This window comes from Lates calcarifer, linkage group LG11, assembly GCF_001640805.2.
Source record: "Lates calcarifer isolate ASB-BC8 linkage group LG11, TLL_Latcal_v3, whole genome shotgun sequence".
In the NCBI taxonomy this organism is placed as follows: domain Eukaryota; kingdom Metazoa; phylum Chordata; class Actinopteri; family Centropomidae; genus Lates; species Lates calcarifer.
This window is the reverse complement of record NC_066843.1, coordinates 8,917,942-8,943,010: the sequence shown is the minus strand read 5'-3', so window position 1 is coordinate 8,943,010 and position 25,069 is coordinate 8,917,942. Positions and strand designations below refer to the sequence as shown.

Below are 25,069 nucleotides of genomic sequence, written 5' to 3'. Positions count from 1 at the left end.
TTTTTCACAGCACATTAAGGTCTTGTTTCACACATGCATTGCTGTATACGACCTGTCGTTGTCAGCCATTATGAGGCAAATGGCCACCCTCTTGATTTGTGTGCCGGGGTTCTGAAAGCAAGCCATACAGGTTTGATGATATGCTAGCTCACTGCCATTCTCATCAGTCCATTTATTCATCTCTAAAGAAGGCATCGATACAAAGCCAAACACAGAGGATGACAGATGTGTTTTGTTGTAAGGTTTAAAGGGCCTGACCTTGGATGACCCTTGTTTGAAAAAGCTAATATCTGCATGATGGAAGGGAAGGAAGGAAGAAGGGCCACTGCTTTAAAAGAGCTGTTGTCTCACACTCATAAAGCCTATACACAATGCTCGTATAGGGGCCAATGATGTACAGTGGATATAGACAGTGGGTGTTTCATCTAATCTGAGGAAGCGCGGGGCCGAGAGAGTGCTTCTTAAGAGCACAGGGGAGAGCAAGGTGGCCCACGCAGTGCTGCTTTGTTAACCCACATCTCCTCAAACTCCCCCCAGTCCTGCATATTCCGCTGTTGTCTCAGGAACACAAAGACTATTTTCAGGCAGCCAATCGGAGTGGGAAACTGCAGCCCTGCATGCCCCTAAAAGCCTTCATGACTTTTTAATCGGTGGCTCAGGGCTCTGCAACCGGGCGGTTGGAGAGTGGACCCCACTGCCAGAGCTCCACTCCATGGGGGGATCAAATCCCCCTCGCCTGAAATCCCAGGCCTGTCAAAGCAGTCAGGCATGGAGGCAGCGGATGAGTGGCATCTGAAGGTGAGAGAGGGAGGGAGAGAGACAAAGTTGGCAGTGGAAAAGAGCTGTTTGTGGTTGAGAGGGGTGGATGGTAGAAGAGAGCCAGGAGGGAGTGTTTGTAAAAAAGAGAAAGAATTTATGTGAAACTGCTGAGAGAAGGAATAGCCCTGCACCAAAATAGCAATTTCTGAGGTGAGAAGGAGTTTGTTCAGTGGAGTTGTAAGAGAAAAGTGATGTGTGTGTGCGCGTGTTTTTGTGTGCGCATGGTACGTTCGGTAGGGGCAACACAGCATTTGGAAGTGATGGATTGTTACAGCATACCAAACAGAGTAGGAAAGGTGGGTGGTGGATTCAATTGGAGAGCTGGAAAGGTTTTGTGATGAATAATAGTCATGAGTGAATTGGTCATTGTCAGAACCCTCCAGAGCCTATTGAATCAGCAAGGCTAGGGCTTTACAATGAGCTTCAGCCATGAAGATCATCCTGTTGGGTCGTAATAGATGGAAAGTGAGTTGATGGAGGCAGGAGGTACAATAGATGAGGCTAGCTCTCACTGCTGGAGCGGCATTTGTCTGTGGGGAAATGGGCCACAGGAGAGACCTGTGTTCCTCCCACACACTGTGCGGAGATCAGAGAGCAGTATGGATGCATTTGATGATCGCGTACGGGCACGTGCACACACACACAGGTATACGCACACATGCATTAAGACTCTGAGCATAGTAAACACGCTGCAAGGGTAGCATGCTGGTTAATGATGCCCTGTTGACCCACCGCTAATGATCCCCCTCAACTCAGCCAGGAACATGATGAGCTTTGATCTATGTGTCATTAAGGGACTGTGGAGTACATAGCACATCTCTTTAATCTGATGAAGAATTCAAATATACGTGGATCATGCCACTAGAGAGACTCACACACACACACACACACACACACACACACACACACTTAGAAGCACGTATCATGAAAATAATTATTAATGCAGACTCTCACGTGAAGACACAAGATAACATCTACTGTACACTCACAAACATCTGCATTTACTGTACATAGAGGACAACAAGTATGCAGACAGCTCAGATTTTAAATACACACACAAATGCAAACACACATATACACACACTCAGGAAAGCACAAAAAGCCCTTGAATCCATGACAGAGATTAAACATGTCATTTACTTGCTATGGTAAAAGAGCAGTAATAAATAAAACAGATGATTTATTAATATCCAGACTTCTAATCCACTGCATTATATGTGTATTAAAGCACATTACTTACCATAGCACGGTGAGCATTAAAGTGCCTCTAATAAAATTCTTAAGTGCCTACAGGCATTTCAAAGCAGCAGCAGATATCTGAGCAGTATCTCCTCAGTGTCTCACTAATGGGACTGATGTAAATATGTTCATTTGTGAATCTTCCCTCCAATTTAGTGCTGCTCATATTGTAGATGAAGATTATCCAGGGATTATGAGGCTTGAAAAAAACGCTATTTGATGTGTATTTATGCACGGCTTATAGATGTAGTAATATGGAATTAGGTCCCATCATGGGTGGAAAATTCGAACGTGGAAAAAGTGTCACTCCTCCCTCCCCCCATTTGGCTCCCTGTCAGGTTGTCATTTAGTGATATTCATTTCCAAAAGTGGAAATTGAACAGACGTTTATGATGCAAATCACAGGCTATAACTCTGTGTGGTGTGGAGGGCCGCATTAAGCCTTCAAATCACTCATGCCGTTGCTTGGGCGCCAGTAACATTATGCCATATCCGCTTGATCGTTCGCACATATTTCAATGTGAGATTGCAGCCAACAACAGTCAATGCCTCCGCTTTGTAGGTCCTTAGAGGCGGAGAAAGTTCAGAAAATTACCAACATGATTTTTTTTTTTTTTTTTTTACACTGGTGTGTTAAGAGCAGTGGTGGGAACATTTCAATAACACAGCAGCAAAAAATGCTCTCTGAATACATTAACCCAATGGGAGATGGTGTTCCTATTTAAATTTATGTAATTTCTAACGATAACCTCCAGGATATACCTGACATTGTGTGAAGACTAAAATTGCTGTGGTTGTAATTCCTTTTTTTCCTATAAAGGGCTCTTGCATATGTATAAGACCGTGTCAAAAAATAGAGCTAACCTTGGTTTTGTACTTTCACAAATTCAAAACTTCTTTACACCTTCCCATACTTCACATTTTCCTGGATATGAAATGGACATATTGGGGCACAGAGAGTCAAAGGTTTGAACCATTGATCGCACAGGGTTGATTTTCCCTTCTAGCAAGGTTCATAATCTTTGCTCCCAACTCAGATGAAAGCAAGCAACCTTGCCAGCATCACCACAGTAACACTGGAAGGGATGTTAGCTTGAGTGCAAGCTTAAGAATATAATTAGAACAAACATCATTAACCTCATATATTAGATGGCATTGTTGGCGCATGGCTCCAAGCTGTAGTTTGTGCCATTGCTATGATAACTATTGATTAAAGGGTATGGTTTTCTTGTAAGGCAGCTTGCAATTTTTAGATCAAAATGACACAATCTTTACAAGCAAAAATGTGGACCTGTTACACTAATCAGGACGAGAACAGATGACAGGAAGAGGGTGATAAAGTACACTGAGAATTTGATTGTATGTATGGTAAATGGACTGTAGTCATGTAGTGCTTTCTGTGTTTCGACCACTCAAAGGGCTTCACACTACAGATCACATTCACCCATTTGCACACACACATTCATACAGCACTTGTTCTATATACAATGTAAGTGCTTTCTAACACAGACACACACATTCACACACCGATAACACACATCGGAGGCAATTTGGGGTTCAGTATCTTGCCCAAGGATACTTCGGCACGCAGACTGGAGGAGCCGGGAATCGAACCACCGACCTTTTGATTGGTGAGCGACTGCTCTACCTCCTGAGCCACAGCTCACATATTGTCAAATATAGAAGACAGATCTTCCACTTTGTTATTGTAAGTAGTGTATTTAGATTAACAAGAGCAATAGACTCATCTTTAATGTTTTGGTGTGGTCTGTCAGAGTAAGCATCTAATCATTATTCAGTAATTTAATTCTTAAGCATGAATAATTTCTTAGTACTCACATAGGATGTAATTATGCACACCCGGTTTTAACAAGGCTTGTTTTCTCGCACTAAACCATCCTAAAGGATAGTGTGGAGAGAGCACAACAATTAGTATCACTGACTTAACTTCCTTCTTTGTTTGAGTTGCTTCTCACTCAGCACCCGTTACAGTATCTGATAATTGAGTGAACAATGTGGTGTGAAGTCATGTAAGAACCAGCCAAACGCTCCCATTAGCATAATGTCAGGGCGTTCAGATCTTTGTCTGCCTCCTGGCGTAGTGCAGGCTGCCTGTCTTCACACACACACACACACACACACACACGCCACATGCACTGCCACAGAGCCGTGCTCCTCCTCTGTCATTCCTCCTGTTTTGAGGGCATGTGTGTACTTCAGAGGCAGGAACGGGCAAAGAAGCCACTCCTGTCTGCGCGGATGCCTCAGAGGTCAGAGATGTGGCCCGGCGGGATGTTGGATTGGAGGCTGGCGGCTTTGAGGTTCCACAGAGGAAGTGATTTTTGGGGGGGTGATGGGGTGGCTATCGCACCATCACCGAGCAAGACTTGGTGCTCTAGCATGGATGATGGGAGAAAATAGTGGTCAGAGGGCCTCTCCGTAATGTAGTTGAGAGAGGCAGTGATGTGACAAGCTCCATTCTGTCAGCTTTCACACTCCAGAGGTCCCAATTAGGAACAGGGACTCGGTGCTCCCACAGGCTGCCCTGATCACAAAGGTGATGATCCTGCTGCACATCACTCCCAATCTCCACCAAAATTAGAAAAAATGAAAAAAAAAAAAAAAAAAACACCTATTCCATCCTCCATACAGTCTAGTCATCTATCATCTCTACCTCTTAGCCACCAAAGACTCATTCTGGCTCACGTGTAATTGAATCTGTGTGACGTATTGTCAATGTGAGAAACCCCTGAGATTCTACTCCCTGAGTGGATGATGCATTGACACCAAAGAAGGTGTTTGTCTTCTGCAAAACAGGTAAATAAAGCATTGCCAGCAGTGATTGCTGTTCACGCCTGGGCCCAGAAGAAGGAAGGGAGACAGACAGGCAGGCCGTGTAAATGTAATGAAGGGAGATAATAATTCTTTTCTCTGTCAGCTGCTCTCTGCCATTAGCATTTACTGCCAGCCCCTGCCACTCACTGCTTGGCGCCCATGCACTCTGCCACACTGATAAGAATCACAATCACCAGCCATTCCACACGCATATATTACAACGGCAGGCGCCCTGATACCTCGCACCTAGCAAAACACTATTAGCATGCCAGTGGTATCTCTCCAATTCAGAGATTCAAAGGGATCGGCTGGGGAGAAAAGCACGGATGGGACATGGCAGTTTGAGACCATGCATTTTGCCTGATAATATTCTGGTGTCTGTATCTTAAAGACACACAGTCACAAACACACAGGGATGAGGGTATTCGCACACATTTCCGTGGGTAGGTGCACGTCTGCGCGCACACATCGTACAATATGAAGGATAAAGGAGAACAAGGAGCAGACAGGTTTTTAGAATGTCAAGAGCAATGATGACTCTCTCCTCCAAAAAAAGTACAACTCTATCTATATGTTAATGGTGGAAAGGAAGGATCCAGATTCTGCCTGGTGCATCAAGCAATTAAATCAAGACCTGTCGGATAGCTACGTCTTCATGGAGCTACCCGCAGAGGTCCCAGGATGGACGGGCAAGCGCAGCATTGCAGGTGCATCTGATCATCTCCATCTCAGTGCGTGTGAAATAATGTTTCCCCCACCATACCATCTACTAATTAGGATCTAATTATCCAGCCTAGTGTAAACAATCACGGCAGATGGCATAGCGCGCAGTATTAACTCTAATGACCCGGGGCCCTGTGGAATTCACATTTCAGCGCGTTTGTTTATTTTCCTCCATTAGTCTTTGCCCTACTTTCTAAATTCACTTAGGCCTATTTCCAACCTTCTCATGCCTTGAGAAAAAGCTGCCCGCCTCCCATTCCCAATGCTGCTCTCGTTGTTGTTTTTTTCTTACTTCCTTTTTCTACCGCTTACTGTCGTTTATCTGTTTTGTGTTGACCCCCCCCCCCCTTTTTTTTTTCAAACAATGTCAATTAGCTCTCACAAAGATCAAGTGAAAATTTGTACCTATTTTCTCCCCCACCCACTGCCATCTCCCTTCTCCCCTGTGTAAAGAGAAAAGAGGAGAGTCGGAAAGAGACGTCTATGTGATCTGGCATGCAAAAAACCTTACTTCTTCCTCCAAATCGTGGAAGCCGTCTGTCACACCTGGGAAATAACACTGTGATGTCAGTCACGCGCGCTACGACGAGCGGGAAGCCTGGATGATTTCCCATTGTGTTCTACCCATAATAGCTCTCCAAACCTCACTTCCTTAAGACAAAACAATTTTGTATATCTCGTCCTTAGAAAGTATGAAATTGCCACAATGTCTGGCTTACATTTCTAAGTTGATACATTGATCTGTTTGGCTCCACGAATATGCTCACAGCTCGCTGCTGTGAGACATAAATCTTATTTGAGTGCCATAAAGTCAGACTAGAATCCCTGCCTTATCTTTTACAAAGCTATGACGATCCCTAGGTGATTAAAGACATAACTTTCTTACATCTAGCTACAGTTGTTCAGCTGTGGTCTCTCCCCACTGTTCATCGGACAAGGCTGAGCTGACTAGAGACTTGATGCTGCTGAGGGCGTGTAATGGTGGCTGTGGGTGTGTGAGGTCTCATTAATTGACACCAGGCCTTGTGCCTGTGCTCCTCTGCGTGCCGTGTTCTCTGCCAGGGGCTGGACTTGCTAATTAGGCTCCTGGATATCACAGACACGTCCCTCGGCACGCCATACAATATACTGCTAGTGACTCAGAAACAGAGTGCTAAAGAGAGAGGGAGAGAGCAGGGCAAGAGGATGGAGGGAGACAGAGGATAAGGAGAGATGATGAAGATGGAGAGACAATGCGACAGAAAAGCTCAGAAGGAAGGGATGAGGGAGGAAAGAGAGAGAGTGAGATGACAACTGATGAGAGGCACAGGGAGAGAGAAAGAGAGACTCAAAACTACTGTATTGAGAGAGATCAAGGCCTGCACAGAGAGACTGCCACAACATATGGAGAGGAAACTGTTATTGTGGTGGGGAAAACAGAAAAGAGAAGAGAAACTTAAGATGGGAAGAGAAAAAAGGGGAGGGAATCAAAAAGAGAAAGATAGTTTGAGACAGGCAGGGCATAGCAGAGAGGTAGAGGAAGGTACTCAGAGGAGTAGTGAGGCAAACAGGGAAGAATTCCAAACAGAGAGGGTGTGTGTGTGTTTGTGCGAGTATGTGTGCAACTGTGAATTTGTCTGTGCTGCCCGCTGGAGTGTGTGTCCAGATAATTCAATCTACTGCCCATTGACTGGCCTCCCGCTTCGTCTTCACTCCTAATTAAATCTCCATTTGTTGGCTGGATGCTACTGCGTCTAATTGTGTCGCTGTAGTATCAGATAGACACACATGCACACCTAAACGTGTGCACATACATACATGTGCACACACAAGGCCCCCGCAGCAAGTGGGATCCCAGACACGTCACCGCGGTACATTACACCTCAATTAATCAGATCAATTACACATCAATTAACCCGTGGCGATTCGCTAAACACAGCTGGGATGCCAGCAGTATTTCATCTGCAGCAACCTGAGGACTTTTCCTGCAACATCAAAGCAGATGCATCATCAAAAAGAAAAACATTTTAGACGGCTTAACACGAAAATCCATATTCCTACTTCATCTCTTCCGCTGAGCGGTGAACGTGACCGTACGACTGTATGAGCTTTTAAAAGCATGTCACCTGGGCCACGAAGTCTATATTGCCACAACAGAGATACCCAGGGATGTTATAATGCGTGCAGTCCCACTGAATGTTGGGCAAATATGATTTAGGGGCTATAAATACAAGGAGGGGGTAGGGAGACATCAAACTAGTGACGGACTGGCACTCACAAGGAGCATGCAGATGCTGATCCATGGGCCATTTTTCGAAATGAATGTAGGGATAGATGGAGGCTCTCAATCTCTCCCTCCCTGTCTTTCAGTCCTGGCCTGCTTGTTTGGCTTCTGCTGTAATGGGTCGCTTCACCTTGCTGCCTAGCATTGGAGGTCACCCCCCTCTCTCCCTTTTCACCCCCCCCCCCCCCCCCCAGTCCCTCACCTCTCCCTGCCTCTATATTGCTTCTCAATCTCTCATTCTTCTTTTCATTAAGCCCCGCATTTCTCCCACCATCTGTTTTCAACTCTCCCTTCCTACTCTCTTGTCTTCCCTTTTTCACCCCACCCCCCACCCCCTCTTCTTTGGTATCCACCTGTTTTTCTGACTCACCTAAGTGATGGAGTGTAAACCAGCGGGGCGCCTGTTGTCACGGTGACAGCGGCTTATGACAGAGTGACAGATCAACCTGACCTTCAGGATGGGCTGTGTTTTCATGGGGGAGAGGTGTGAATATTTGTGGGTGTTTGCGTGTGTGTGTTTTATGTGTTTGTTAAAAGAAACTTCATGTCACGGCCTCAAACATCCTCATCTCAACTTGTAAAGCAACAAATTGTAGAAGGCAACTAAGCATGCACGTGTGTGTGTGTGTGTGTGTGTGCATGCGTTTGCTTGTTGTACATGTTAGTATCCATAAGGGAGGTGTTTCATCAGCTTTTAAGATGCTTTTAACCCCCTTCGACAACCCCCCCCACACACACACCCTTTCACCAAGCCATTACTAGGCCAAGGTCACTGCCATGACTGTTGCATAACCCCCATCAGAGAGGCTAACCATAACCCATCTCGCATGTTAAAGTCCAATTGAGGAGGCTAAATGACAGCTCTAAATTTTCCTGGATGACATGATGCACCAGGAGGTGAACTGGAGGTGGTCGATGGAGCAGGGAAGTTATGTGCATACTCTATGTGTGTGTGCGTGTCCAGGAAAAGAAAGAGTGGTGGAGAGAATAGATAGCAATGCAAAGCGAGGGAGAAATGGGGGTAGAGCCAGAGTGGATAACGAGAGAGTAGACCTCCGAATGTTTCAACAGGCAGGGGCTCCACTTTTCATCGCTGCATCTCAGTGATACAGTTGTGTCGAGTGCCAGCGAGGACGTGGTTCCATAGGCTCAAACACAGGTGCCTGAGGATTAAACAGAGGGCAGGAAGAGCTCCCTGCTGCTGAAGTAGAAGCAGGGGTAAGGAGGTGAGGTGCAAAATAAGCAAGAGAAAGAATACAAGACAAAAGCCGAATGTGAACACCGTCTGTGTGATTGCATGCCAGCGTGGCGCAATGGGTAGCACAATAGGCCTTGGTTTATAAAGCTGCCCCACTGCCTGTGGTCTTTGTCTCACAGCCATTAAAATTCTGTGTATGCAGCAGGGGACCCGGCTGGAGCCATGCCACCATTCAACCTCAGCTGTCAGGTTAGAATAAGGTGTTTTTATATCTGTGGTGAATGGGCTGCGGTGGTGCAGCTCGACTGTCGGGGGGCAGCTGCTCTGCACAGCAGCCACATTAAAGCCCTCCCGGTCTTCCCATGCCAGTTTTTGGTCTTCCCTAGATCTGCCGACCCGCCTCATTTCCGCTTTTATCTCTGCCCATAGTGCTGCAGGAATTCCTGGTCCAGAAGGACTGCCCTCTAGCTTTCCATCTGGATTTGGAAAGCCTGCACCAGGCACTGCTGCGGACCTGCCAAACCCACCACTGTCCCCTTCATTTGTGGTTGGCGTGGAGGAAGTGGCAGTTCTCTCTTAGCCAGTGCTCTTCCTTTTCTTGCTCCCTCCACCACTGTCTCTTTTAGAGGAAAAAAAAGCCAGCTTTACCTTAACATAGTGCAGCCAGTGTGCTTATGTTCCATGAAGTCTCAGTGCTCTAAAAGGAGATGACAACTGAGACAAATTATAGATCAGATAAGCGATGATAACATCACAGTGGAGGCAAACACATCGACCTGACACCTTAGTGACGGCAACACACTCATTTACAGTGTGTCGTCTCTGCTTTAAATGCTTTTATATTGACAGTGCTTGTACTATTGTATGTGCAAACGTAAAAGTTCACATCTGCCTAAGCAAAAATAGACACGAATGTTCCCAAATTGACGTACACATGTACAAACAGACACATTACTCATGTTTATTTTCTCTGCTGTGAAAAACAGATGAAACACGCTGAAAAAAAATCCAGCCACTGTCACCGCCACACATGCACCGTCTACCGCAGACACAAACATGTATCAGCGGTGTTTGACCTCCGAGGTTCACTGTGAAGATCAAAAGCACAGTGATGAAGAGGAAGAGGAGAATGAGGGTCAGACAAGAGGTTCTCTGCTAGAAACTCATTAGACCCCTGAGCCCACTGTGCAGAGAAATTGACGCTATCTTTCTTCGGCAGTAGGAACTGTTAGCGTTCAGCGGTCATTTAAGTTCTCACCTGGCCTCAAAGAGAAGATCACTTCAGTTGGAAGGAGAGCAAGTGCTTCTCAAGTCTAGCAGCATGGAACTGGAAGTCGATCCTGCACTCTTACGTGATATAAAACATTGACTTTTCTCTGTCTCCCGCTGGCTTTGTTCCTTAGAATATACACCTCTCTCAAAATGTGAAATTGGTCAGAAGTGATGCATATAGCCACAGTTCAGGGATTCATAATAAGGGCTCTGCTGAATGGGTCTTTTTAGGCAGAGACAAATGTGAACATACAAACAGGTAAAATCAGACAGGTGATTACAGTGAGCTCAATTCCCTGTCCCACAATTCCACATCAGTAACTTGGCATTATACATATTCCTAGCCTCAGACATTTGATGTGTTGGTCTGGGTTTGGCGACTGCAGGTCTCTAATGGTGGCTTGTTGATGGAGCCGCATTGCTAAGTGCACACCAAGCCCCTGAACCAGCTAGAAGTGGTTGGGTGTTGCCTGTGTGCATTTGTGCAGGGATAAGTGAATGTTTGGGATTGTGTTTGGGTTTGTGTGTGTGTCAAGTATGAATGCATTTACTGGTGGATGGAATTACAGCAAAGCCACTACTCCAGCAGCTAGTGCCTGGGGAAAATAGGCATGGCTCCTCCACTTGGGCTCAGATGGGGATCAGTTTCAAGGGCCTGTTGGCTTTGACAGTGTTTGTTTTGGAGAAGTTCATGCAAGGGTGGTAGAAAGAACAGATTAGCCAGGTAGCAGAGAGTTGTTGTTACCAAATGGGGAGAAAAAACAACTAAGGACTGGTTTTGGAAACGAAAGCGATGAGATGGCTGTTTGTTTGCCTCCTTTTATGAGTGGTGTGTTTGCGGGTGATAGAAAGGGGAGTGAGCTGCAGCTTTTTCGAGGAGAGTGGTATTGTATGTGCTGGTGTGTATGTGTGTGTCCCATTATCTGTGTTTGTGTGTATGTACATAGTGTGCGCATGACCGCTTGTGTGAAACACAGAGGTGCACAGTCATTCTTTTATTTACAGTTTCAATCAGGTTCAATTTTCTGTATCCCCTTCCCTGCTTGGGGAGGCTGCCCTCACATTCACCCAGTTCCACCACACCATCCTCTGCATTTACCACCATAAATCTCAGGGTGTGAACTTGTGTATGGGTGTGGGGGAAGAGAGAGAGAGGCAAAGAAGAGAGACTGAGCGAGAGAGAGAGGCTCCAGTAATCAGCCATGAGAGTGAGTCAGCTAGTGTGGTAGACCCAGAACCAGGCGCGCTCCAGGCCTTGGCGGCTTACTGCAACTATTAATACAGACTTTAATTAGCCCGCCACTAACACTGCCACAATCGGCTCAGCGTCGCCCATGGCTGGTGAGGCAGACAGATCAATAGGTCTGATCATGCCTTTTTCATCAGCTCAAATGAAAGCACTTTGTCTCCAAGCTCAGCCCTGGACCTTGCGTATCACCTTAAAGGCTTTCTTTGGCTGCACTGGCTGTGTGCAGTGTTGCGGATGGGGCCTGTATAATCTGGCTGCATTAGGGAACTATAAAGATAAATGAAGGGAGGCACAGAGCATAACTCATCCTGTCAGAGAAAGGGGTTTAAGGCTGGGAAACTTTGTGTTTTCTAAAGCAGCCCCTACCACCACCACCCTACTACTCCCCCCTTCCTAGTTTCTCACTCTCTCCTTCTTCCACTTCCTCCCTTTCGCATCCTTGTTTGTGTGTGTACAATCTCTGCTGTATTTTTCTCCATCTGTTTTCTGTCTGTTCCCCCTTCCCTCCTCTTTCCATCTCCCCACCCCTCACCTCCCTATCTCTCTCCCCACCCTCTTTTCACTGATCTAGAGGTATGGAAGTGTTCATTTACACTTCTTCTGCTACACAAATTGCTCTTCTACCTCTCTGCCAGCACATTTCAATTTGAAATAAAAGAGTAAGCTGCTTTTGCAGTAACAACTTATTCCATGTGCTTTTTGGCAGGCTTTTCTGTTGACCTTCAAGTTCCCAATCAGTGCAGAAGAAAAATGGAAATGGCTTGTTCTGAGTCCTCATTTCCTGTGAATTGCTGGAATTGTGTTGTGTGTCTACTCACAGAGGTTACTGAATCACTGCATTTTTTCTTACCTACCAACTCCTCTCACTGCTTCACTCTCATTCTTCCCTCCTCTCTATTTCCTTGTCTTTTCCTATGTCTTTATTATACAACATAACTCTCATTTCCCTCTTCTTCTCTTTCCAGTAGATGACGTCCCACCTTATTTTAAGATGGAGCCTCCTCAGACGCAGGTTCACCTGGAGGGGAACCGCCTGGTTCTCACCTGTATGGCGGAGGGCAGCTGGCCCCTGGAATTCAAATGGATCTACAACGGGACTGAACTCACACGTTTCTCCTTGGAATACAGGTAAGGAGAGAGACCTCGCCCGCTAGAGCTGATTCTATTATCATTTTCCCCCCTTTTTTTTCCCTCATCGTCTATAATTAGTTTAGTACATGAGGACATCTTAACTGCATTTAATTGTAACTAATAGCTCAATTGCTCATTTTTATTCATATTCCTGACTCATTTCTATGGATTTATTCAGGACTGATTTGGCTGCATGTCTCCCTTGAGACATAACATCTTGTGTTCAGGGGATTGTCAGATTTATTCTGATTTGTATCTCACACTGTATTCAACATTCAGAGATGGTATGAGCAGATAACTCTTATTTTCTCTCTTCTGCTGTTTGTTGAAACTATCATCGCCGGAACGAAATCACACAATGCATATTTTTCATCAGATCCTACAGTGTGGGTGGGCTACTTTCCTCCGTCAGCAGTAAGATACTGTTTCACTGACCGTGGAGTTATTCTGGACACTTTTTATTAAATACTTAAGCCTCTAAAGACAATGCTGAAGAATTAGGCCTCTGTGTGTATGTGTGTATGCATATATACATGTATGCCCATTTACGCATGAACTATTACGCTTGTGTGTCAGTATGTCTGCACGTGTGTGTTCACAGGTCACAGCTGCAGTGCATAGTGAAAGTCGGTTTCTATTGAATTCTAGCCCTGTTTTCTGGACTCTCCACTCACAGTCTGACTAGTCCCATAGACATGGACAGACACTCTCAGGTGGCAATGTCTGATTGCTATCACTGGCTGCAACACACACACACACACACACACACCCCTTGCTTTCCCTGTCTGTCTTTCTCCCTCTTTCTCTCACATCCCCCCCACCCCTCCTCGTCTTCTTCTTTCCCAGTCTTTCCGCAGCATTTGGCTGTGCTCTCACGTGGCTTAGTCTCTGGGTCTGCCTCGCAGGCCAGCCCTCTGCTTGTTATTCTTCACCAGCCCTGATCAAAGAGGAGAACTGGAATCCATTTAATCAGAACACCCCCCCATCCTCCAACCACCACCACCACCTACCCCACACCCCGAATTGCAGTGCAGGGAGAACACGGCAGGGGCGGACTCCACACTCCTAAGTGGCTGTAGCAAACCAATTAAAGGGGCGACTCAGCTCTAGGGTTATCTAGCTAGCATTTCACACACACCATTTAACATGAATGCACATCAGGGCAGAGATGGAACTACAGCTGCCCAGGACTCACATGTGATAGGTGCTTGTATGATTTGATCCAACTGACTGAAGACTGACTGGAGTTTTGTGAGCCCTGCCAGTCAGAAGCTCAGCAGCCTCTGCCTTAAACTTACATTCTTCTTTTTTTTTAGTTTACCGTCTACCGTGTAGTGCAACATCATCACCAAATTCCACTTCATTTGCTGTGATATATTGCTAATTTTGGACATTTATGTCTCATAGCTAAGTGGAATGCCATTTAAGCTTGTGTTTCAGGTGCCCAGTGAAACATCTCGATTAATTAGCATCTTGAGTGTCTCAGATAAAAGCGTCAAGATGACAAATGTCGCCATCTCTCATGCTGATGATGACTAATGGCACTTTGCGTTGTGTGTGCCCATTAGGTACCTGATCCCCTCCCTGGACCGATCACACGCCGGCCACTACCGCTGCATTGTGAGAAACCGAGTGGGTGCGATAATGCAGTGCAGCACAGAAGTGCAGGTTGCCTGTAAGTGTTGGTTTCTTCCCTATACATCCCAAGTTCTGACAGTGTGAGGGGAGAACGCTTTTTTTGTGAGAGGCTTGTCATGCACAGTATGTGGATGAGTCACACTGAATAAAGGAGCTTAGCTTTTGAAAAAGGTACATAACTTGATAATAATGACAATTCATCTTTTTCATCTTCTTTGTTGCTGTGCTTTTCCAACATTTTTCTCTTCTCACATTAATTTTTCATTTCAACTCACTGCCTTTGTCTCTCCCTCTTACACTCTCCTTCCTTTGTGTCTGCCAGATATGGGTGGTTTTGTGGAGGGCGAGAGGTCTCAAACTGTATCGCAGGGTGAGGGTGCTCTCATCCATGTACCGCGGATACACAGCTTCCCCAGGCCACAGATCACCTGGTTCAGAGATGGGCGTAAAATCCCCTCCAGCAGTCGTATGTAAGTCCACCTTCACCTTGGCTTGGTTTTGTTTGGTTTTGAGCGGCATGTGTGCATATGTGGCTTGTGTGTTTCTGCGCAGAGCTCTCATATACGATTTGCTGGTGAACGCTGAGGTGCTGAAGCAGAATATCTTTCACTTCTGAGAACTCTAAGAAGTTCAATACTGCTCACAGATTTTCTCCAATGCCCCCACACACCATGAGTGAAGTTGAGCAGAATAGTTGATGAACGAATGTTGGCGCGGGCCCTATGTTCATCATTGAATCACCTCTCAGCGATAAAGCGGGTTATTATATCGCCCCTATTGACTTTGCAGGCGGAATGATTGAAGGGTAGAGATAGAGCAGGCAGCAGGGGAACCAATTAGACAAAATTGGACAAAAGGCCTCAATTGATGATATGTTTGACTGACAGCGTTCACCCCTGGGTGGATTTGTGTGTGGGAGGGTGTGTGTGTGCATATGTGCATGTGGTAAGAATTTGCTCTATGTCAGACTCTATAGTATGTGTACAGTGGAAGTTCTGGGGGTGACTGTATATCTGAGTGCGAGTGTGTGAGTGTGGTTGGTTTTTTGTTTGCCTGTTTGTTAATTTGTCGGATTCAAGCCTGTTCAGATATGCAATTTTCCTGAGGAGACACCCAAGGTAATCACTTGAGATTAATTTTGCCATCCAGACAAATAGAGGTAGGCAGTCCACAACTCCTCAGAAACCGCCTCCTCATCTATTATTCAGCAGTGAGCTCTACCATGTTGTAGCTGACGTGAAGACTGCTACCCCGAGTTGCATGTTCTTGCTTGAAGAATGAACTGGCAGGGCTGCCTGCAGGGTTCCAAAAGCCGAGTACAAGCACTGAGGGAAATTGCGAAAAAAATCTCAACCCCCCTTTCATGAATGTTCGACCAGCTCCAGAGCTGGTTACGGTACAGCTGACTCTTATCAGAAATGAAGCAGTGAAGCTTTGCTCTGTGACAATGAGAGGCACTGACAGGACACTCTGCATTTACCGCTTGTTTGCTTGCTTTGTGTCAGGCAGGGTACAGTGATATTCACAGGCGTGTGTGCGTGTGTGTATATTGCCGTTTGTGTGTTCGCATAAGTGTCTGTGGATTCGGCTCCTAATTGTCCAGGAGAGTGTCTGTTTATCCTGCACCGATCAGGCAGATGCTGGCAGATACGAAGAGCCTAATCTGGCAGCGTGCTTAGCGTCAGCTCTCATTTAATGGGCCCTTCTCAAATGTTCAAGACCATCAGCCTAACCAGCGCTCAGCAAATCTCAAGGCTGCTGGGCTACTGCAGTTACAAAAAGGTTTTAAAAAGGATTTTAAAAGGGATATCTTACAATTTTTGAGCCAGTTCCTAATACTCAGATAGGTGTCTTTTTACACTTATCGATCCTTTTTCTTCTATCCTCTCATGCTTGTCATAATTAGTGTAAATGGTATTAATTTGGAACAAATCAAAAATCTATTGTAAGTGTAAAGGACTCAACAGATCTAACACAATGTTACATTATAGTGACTATTGGGGTTAGTTAAAGACATATATCTGTGCCTATTAGAGAAATTAGAGATTAAATTAGAGACTTTATTTGTCTACTCTGTTTAGTATCCAACTGTTACAGCAGTAGGCAGCACAAAGTTGGGCTTCAAACAGTAACATCAAAATTGATCAGTTGCACTATGCTGCTGAAGGACCAGTTAACTTGTCTGGATATACAGATTCTCTCTTACAACTAAAAAACATAGTTGACTGAGCTCCCATGGACAAAACTTAGACAAGTCCAGCCTAACTAATCTTAACCCCCTGGGTTCATACAGTGATTTAAATGACCATGAACTTTGTACTACTACCCAAGTACTGCAGGAACAGTTTGTATATAATGGCAAGATAAATTCAAAAGTATTCCTTTAAGACAATGTGGTACCTTGTAGATGGAAGTGCTCATAAAAATTGTTTGGTGTGCTTCTTTTTAGACATAATTTATGAGTATGTGTGTGTGTGTGTGTGTGTGTGTGTGTGTGCGCGCGCGCTTGTGTGTCAGTTTACCCTCAGGATTTATTGACTGTGAGAAACAACTACTCACTGGTTTAATGATATGAATGTGTCTGTGCACTTGTTAATGTGTGTTTGTACGCACAGTTCGGTGTGTGTTTGGGGACAAGTTTTGCAAAGCACACCAGTCGACAGGGGATGTCTGTTTAATTGGGGAGGCAAATTTGTGACCCCAATTTGATTTAACTATATTCAACACTACCTAAAGCTGTTTATGTCTTTATTAGGGTAAGGTTGAGGTTAAGTGAGTGTCATGAGAGTAAAGGCACATTAATGCAGTTGTCCTTAAAAGTGTGCTTGGCTAATGTGTGTGTGTGTATGGGTGTGAATATTTGCTCAGTGCCATTACGCTGGACAACACGCTGGTCATCCTGTCCACGGTGGCCCCCGATGCAGGACGTTACTACGCCCAGGCGGTCAATGACAAGAATGGGGAGAACAAAACCAGTTTGCCCATCACACTCACAGTGGAGAGTAAGTACACATGAAAAAACACACAAACACACACACACACAAACACACACACACACACACACACACACAAAAACCCACATAATGCATTCCCTAGCCCTGTACCCTAACCTTAAGCATCACCATTTTAAACAGCCATTTAAACTTGAGGGGTTCAGCCAGCGTTTTGGTCCCCATGCAGCTGTCAGACCCCACAAGTACAGTGGGACCCCAAGGATATGGTAAAACAAGCCCACTCAGGTGCATATGTACACATGCATTCAAGCAACAGACTGCTTCACCCACTCAGCAAAAGCCACAGCTCACCAGCAGATTGTTTGTGTCATCAGCAGATTGCATTAACAGGTTGTTGCAGATGAAAATGTAGCTAAAAAAAATAAGTTTTATTCCTTATATTCTCCCTCAGTTCAACAGTTGAGCACACATAGTCATTTAACACAACAGCCTCACAACAGGTGGCTCAGCTGATGACAATGGAAACAGATATAGCGCCCTCTACTGGCTTGCCTTCTCTATCATATCACTTCTTGCTGCCGTTTCTTCCTCTCCCTGCCCCAGCAGACTTAATCATACCCATTACCTGCACCACAATAGTTGTCCTCCTGTTCTGCAGTGCTCCTCTAACCTCTGGCTCAGGCAGTGAATTACAGCCATAAGATGTGTTTTTAGGTGGAGCTCCAACAGCACCTCTTTGGCTGGCTGCATGTACAGGCTCATAAAGTGGACCTTCAGTTTAATCGCTACTCACAAAAAGCAGATTTATGAAAATGACACTGAGGAACGGGGAATGATTACACACACACACATACACACACACACACACACGCACGCACATACATCCACGCGAACACACATATCAGATTAGAAGGTCGGCCTCACTTATAAACAGAGCATGTTCACCAAGTTCAAATAAAGTTTGGCATTGCTCATGCAGGCACGGTTGTGTGTCAAATCATTAGTGTTTAGCTGAACCTGACACTTCCCCTTCCTCCCACCTGCTGCCACTTTCTTTCATCTAAACAAAGTTCACACAAATCACCCCACCTACTGTTAGTTATTTTCATCTAAATAAATCAATCTTTCTCTGCCCTGTAAGACCAGCCAATTAAAAGAGTCACAAAATGTACTATCTTTTATACCTAACTGGCTCTGAAGATAATATTTATGATAACATTTCGTACCACATATAATACATCCTTTCATCTGGATCCCCTATGATTTGTATTATTTTTTTCTGCTGTGGGGGTTTGACTGTCGTACGAGGATTTTAACCTGTTCACTGTGGAGCTGCTCATTTTTAATATCAGCTTCCCGCTCGCCCCAGCATCTGCTCATCACATTGTTAATACTGTGTTTGTAATTCAGTGCTCAATACGCATGACACAGCAATCTGCGGGGACCAGATATCACTGAATATCGCCGAGTCTGACCTTGCGGATCACACGACTGCATTTTGCATCTGAAAGTCAATAAGGTTTTTACAGCTGCATTTGTTCATTTTAGCAATTCTGTGGAGACTAGACAGAAAAATATGCAGTGGAGGGAGCATCTTGTTCCAAAAGGAGCATACAAATGAGACAGAGCTGAATGTAATAGTGAGAAGAAAAAAAAAAACAAACTGACATTGGGTGATACTCCAAGTGGGCAGACATTTTGCTTTTTGTTCTATTCTTCAGAGTGTGAAATACACTGAAGTTGACTTGGGGTTTACAATTGTCTTTGGACACAGACAGATGTAAACAATATGGCGATATTAGTAGCGAGAATTTGCAATGCAGGTCACCACGTTGTTTACTTTCCCCATTTAATTAGACGATTACACACTTGAGGTATTCTCAACAATTGAGAGTCTATGAACTGCAATGCATTAATTAGTGTATGCCGAGGAAGCAGTCATGTCTTCTGGAAAATAAAATGAGTTCTATGACAAGTCAAATGGATTTAGTTTTGTCATTGGCAAACATAGACAACATTTCCAGCCAAATATTATGGAATTGAACTTAATTTAACAGAGCATTTTTGTTTCTGTATTTATTACAATTGCAATCAATAAATAATTCATAAATTATTCATCATGATGCTGTTTATGCCACTACAAGTTATTGGCCTTAGTAACAACTTTACTTATTCTCTCACTCCTCTTGGTAGAAGATGGGTATTAGTTGTGATAGAATTATTCTTCTCTCTCCATCAAACACTTCTTCTCCTCCTCTCTCTACATTTACTTGTTGACAAGGTTCTCAGACCCACACCTACCAAACTTTCCACACAATTTTGCCCATTAATTAAGCAACAAAAATTACATAGATCAGGAACATACTGTGATCTCACTTTTTACCCAAGAACTTCTGACCCCAGTGATTTTGATTTTTCATGATTCCCTTGGACTTTAGCAAATCATTGCAGCCTAGTCAATTCTTTTTTGACTCTTCTGATGACTTGACAGCAAGCTGTTCTGTGTGGATTGATTGGTCTTCTCTACGCTAATTAACAATAATGTCAATATTACCCTCAAGATGATGCACGTACCACCATAGTGAAATGGATTAATGGGGATGTGTAGAATCATACAACCTTTCATTCAGCTGCTGCATCACAAGATGTTCCTGTTCACTTATCAGTCAATGGGTAAATCATCATCACAACTCTTTTAGGGACAAATTTTGCTGTTTGTCATAAGGACTAATCTTTTGCATTTAAGGTGTCCTTCGAGATTAATTCAGATGTTTTAATTTCAAAATGCTAAATGTGTTCTTCAGATGTGCCAACAAAATGCCAGCAGCAGCTAAATTTGACTTTGTTCTTCTTTTCCTTCCTTCCTTAAAGTATCTGGGTTAGCTAGAAACACCACTTTTAAATACAGTTAGCAGCATATTATCTTTGACTCGTCAAAACATAGCCTACTTTGTACTCAAAGTCATGCTTCACATTGATTTTAAAACATAACAGTATATCTCAGCCTCTTGTAGTGTATTACATAAACAAGAATGTATGCCTTGGGAGCACAACAAAAATCTAATTTCACATGATAAGAATTTTTATGGCAAATTATTCACTATATTGAAACTGTTTATGAAATTGTGATGCAATTGAATTCATGATTTCAAACCCTACAACTGAAGAGCTGGAGTCTTGAATGAAGCAATCAAATGGGGAGCAGAGCCAAATAGCAATAAACCATCAGGGGGTCCAGTCCTACACTCAGGCAGTGTTTGTAGAGGAAGCTTTGTCATTACACTGCAGAAATTCCACCAAAAAATGGTCCTCGGAAGGGTGTGATTTACAATGAGGTGGCACAAAATCACAATAGTGATAATAAAAACTTGATTAGGGACACTATTAACCTGGGGTAGCCCTGAAAAAAAAAAAAAAATCTCAAATGCACTGGGACACACACGTAGGCACCCACAAACAAACACACACACACGCAACACACCATAAACGCGCAATCACTCAAACACATACAAGTGCACAGGCCCATACCCGTACTCCGGGGAGGTGGGGGGAAAATGAGATCAGATTCAGAGAGAGATCACTGATTGAGGGCAGTGAATCGATGGTTGGCTGGAGGCTCCGTGAAACCCGTGAGTGATGGTGCTGCATTTAATCGCCTTTTGTGTTTGTCTCAATTATGCTACATAATGGCTTCTAACACCTGGGCTAACACTGTGCTCAGGAAATGCTGTGTGCACTAGAAAAAGGATCTAAAGTAAAGACAGGGGTGTTAATAGTTGCTTGATAGCATGCTGGCTACCTGCTGGTGATAGTGACAGATTGTCAGGCTCTGTGTAAGGATCTAGTCATGCTAGGTTGGCTGTATCAGGCAGACTCACAGGCTTAATCTGAGGTCTGCATATACTTTATAGATTTTTTTCCGCACCTACTTCTATGTGTTTCTGTTTCTGATAGATGTTGGAGGACCTGCAGACCCCATCGCCCCCTCTATCATCATCCCCCCCAAGAACACCAGCGTAACAGTGGGGAGAAACGAGGCCATCATGGAGTGTGTTGCCAATGCAAGGTACAATTTCATACCAAGGAAAAAAAAAACACAATGCAAATGCAGTCATGCATGCACAATTCATACACCTCCACCTCCTCTCACCTCCACATCCGATAGTGATTTAAATGATTCTTGAAATCTTTTGTTTGAACATGATAGGACCGTGTTTTGTACATCTTCCATTTTGTACCTCTCCTCCATTCTTCCCTTTGATTCAAGGTTTCACTCTGTTCTCCCCATCTCGCGCAATCCCAGGCCTGAATTCTGACTATTATCTCCAATTCAAAGACTTAATCAGACTGACAGATGTATCCCATCGCTCCCTCAATGCTCTCTAACCTTGAAACAGAATATGAATCTGTATTAAAAACCATGCTTCCCATCTCTTGCTCTCTTTCTCTTCCTTTTCAACCTTTTCTCCTCCAGACCCCTCGTCAAAATGAGTATTACTTGGAGGAAAGATGGGGCAGTGGTCAACACGGGGATCCGAGACTTCGGCCGCAGGTTGGTCATCAGTCTGCCGGCGGTCAGCGACAGCGGCTACTACGAGTGTGAGGCATCGCTCCGCAGCAGTAGCGTCCCCGCCGTCACCGCCGGGGCCTTCCTGCACGTTCTTGGTGAATAATCCACAGATTCCGTTTTAACCTCGCACAGAGCAGCTGAGCCTAAATTATCCAAATATTGCATCAGCATGCTAACCCCCATGTTGGGAGAACATTTTGTTATCATTTTATATTTCAGTAATTGAGTTGATGTTGTTATCTAGAGTGGTGTGAGCACTTATTCACCAGAGAAGGGTTGAGATAAAAAGCACAGATGATTTGTGAGTTGTTTTTAAAGGCTTTAATGGAGCAAACATTTTGTGCCTTTTTTTGTCTTTACAAACAGAGTTCCCTCTGTTTGTAAAAGAGCCACCAAGTCACATCAGTGCAGAGATGGAGAAGGTGGTGGATATCCCCTGTCAGGCACGAGGTTAGTGATGTTTTTTTGTGTGTGTGTGTGTGTGTGTTTGAAAGAGCGAGAGAGCATAACAAAAAGGAATAAAAAGAATAAAAGGGTCACAGTGTCAAGGGGGGAAAAAATAAATCCTCTCCTCCCTCTGCAGGCACACCACAGCCAGACATAGTGTGGTATAAAGATGCAGTGCCCATCAGCCCAGTGAAGATCCCCAGGTACAGAGTGTTGGTAGGAGGCAGTCTACAGATCAACGGTCTCCTGCCAGACGACACTGGGATGTTTCAGTGTTTTGCCCGCAATCTCGCAGGAGAGATCCAGACAAACACCTACCTAGCTGTTACTAGTATGTCCCCTTGAAATTGTTTCAAAGCTATCTGCACGTCTGCTACTTAATTCTGCTCGTCTTCGCCCCTCCATTCCCTCCCTTTTTTTTATTTATTCTTAAATCCGCTCCTCTGTTCTCGCCTCTAATCCTCTTTTCTCCCTCTCTCTGTCTTGCCTCCTACACCCATCTATCTATATATCTCTTCGCAGTGACAGATTTGTCACCTTGGATGCTTGGGCAATTATTGGCTATTTATGAATCAGAGAATGTGCAGGAGAAGCAGAGAGATGGAGGCGCCTTGTCAGATTCTCAGAGCTGTCCCTGAGAATGAGACCTGACAGCCGCCCCTTTTGTCAAGTCTATTAAGCTCTCAGCTGCTGTCTGCTTTATTAGGGAGAAGGCTGTTTATGTCTCTCATTATCACCTCTGTCTTACCTGATTTTGTTTGTGTGCGTGTGTGTGTGTTTCTACGTGTGTACCTGTGTGTGCGTGTGTGTTTACCTCACCTCTAAGGTATCGCTCCCAATATCACCGCTGGCCCTTCTGACAGTGCCGTGATTGACGGCATGTCAGTCATTCTACACTGCGAGACCTCAGGAGCCCCACGGCCAGCCATCACCTGGCAGAAAGGTGCGTGGGCTAACAGCATGAGGTCCTGTCGGGGCCCCGGGGGGTTCATTATGCCACATTTGGACTTGTCAAAAGTTAGACGAGAGCTATGGAAAGGATTCAGAATATACATTTCCTCCAAACAAGCTTCACTTCTTTACTCTTGCTGCACACTGCTTTCCCCCTCTTGTTTGTTCTCCCTGACATTTCTCCAATACCCTAATCTCTCTTTGTGCCTGCCACCAACACCTCCACCCCCCACCTCTTTTTCCCCCGTCCTCCATCCCATCCCATCAATCACTACCACCCTTCCATGCAGGTGAACGTGTCTTGGCCAGTGGCTCGGTCCAGCTGCCCAGGTTCACCCTGCTGGAATCGGGCAGCCTGCTAATCAGTCCTTCCCACTTGTCCGACGCTGGAACCTACACCTGCATGGCCAGCAACTCCAGAGGCATTGACGAGGCTTCAGCCGATCTAGTAGTCTGGGGTGAGCATAACAGCAACTCTCTGCACATCATTCATATCGCTCAGATCATCTGCACAGCCGGTGCCCTTGAATAATATAAAAAATAAAAATAAATATCCTACTTTTTAAAACCCTTACTTGTAGATGCGTAGCATACCTGGTTCCAGGAGTTCATTGTCAAGATTTTCTGACTATATAGTCCAGTGACTCATACATGTACTCATTTTCCCTGCTTAAATTCACATTACCAGTCTTTGAAAGCATTGCAAAGTACTCCACCCATTGGAAATGCTGCATGATTCACCCTGTTACAGAAAGATGTTCTGTGAAAGATGAGACCCATGTTAAGTGGGCTGTCTTCAGCCTGCTGCTCAAACACAGTTTGTTGAACTACGACCTCTGTGTGCATTTGCAGCACGAACCCGCATCACTAAACCACCGCAAGACCAAAGTGTCATCAAGGGGACCAAGGCTGTCATGACCTGTGGTGTGACCCATGATCCCAGTGTCACTGTCAGGTAATGATGACATCAACTTGTAAAAGCTGTTGGAATTTTGTCAAGATTTTGTCTGGGGTTTTTTTTTTTGTTTGTTTGTTTTTGTTTTTTTAAATCACATGCAATGTAATAAATTTACAAAATACGATTTCTTGGTGCAACTGCAGCCTAGAAAACAAGCTTGTGTATCAATGTTGTACTTAATTAGTTTATGAAATCTGCGAGAGATCTTGTAGTGTTTATCCACCCTTTGACGACCTCCTGTGGGAAGATTTCGAAACTCTTACGAGTCAGATTGAGGAATTAGCCCATCGCTTTTCCCCACTCTTCAGACAGTCTCGAGCATGATCGAGTGTGTGTACATGCATCTGTCTCAGAGGGACTGAAATGATGTCTATGGAGCCCAGTGATTAGAGTGCCTGTCACCTGTGGGCCCACGGCACACGGCATTGATCAGATCGCGGGGTAAACAGATGAATATGTAAACAGAGTAATAACTTCAGACAGCGCCTTTAATTAAACGCAACACAGAGGAGATTAGCTGGAGAGCCTGAACAGTTGCAATTAATCATGGGAGCTCCTTGTGTGTGCATGCGTATGTGCATGTGGATTGGGGGGGGGGGCATCCATATGTGCAGTTGGGGGTGTGACAGGGAGAGAAATGCATAGAGGAGAGGCTCTGTACTGTATGTGTGTGTGACAGAGAGAGATGGTTTTCAGATTCAGATAACTTTGCCATCAGCCTCACAAGGCTTTTCATCTGTGTCAGCACCTTCTGTGTTTTCCTGTATGCACTGACACAAAGCAAACGGATTTACTGTCACAACACTTGGAGATAGAGTGTTA

The 25,069-nt window shown here is 44.7% G+C and overlaps 1 protein-coding gene across 1 annotated transcript in view; it reads left to right on the top strand.

Annotated features, from left to right (window-relative positions):
- Positions 1–25,069, top strand: part of LOC108902737 (protein sidekick-2-like) — an 81,666-nt gene that overhangs the window by 31,795 nt on the left and 24,802 nt on the right. The window contains 11 exon segments of the mRNA XM_018704728.2: positions 12,564–12,726; positions 14,298–14,404; positions 14,690–14,837; positions 17,236–17,369; positions 21,276–21,387; positions 21,796–21,986; positions 22,258–22,341; positions 22,475–22,669; positions 23,165–23,281; positions 23,580–23,747; positions 24,142–24,244. Of these exon segments, the coding sequence (XP_018560244.1) occupies positions 12,564–12,726; positions 14,298–14,404; positions 14,690–14,837; positions 17,236–17,369; positions 21,276–21,387; positions 21,796–21,986; positions 22,258–22,341; positions 22,475–22,669; positions 23,165–23,281; positions 23,580–23,747; positions 24,142–24,244 (1,522 nt within the window).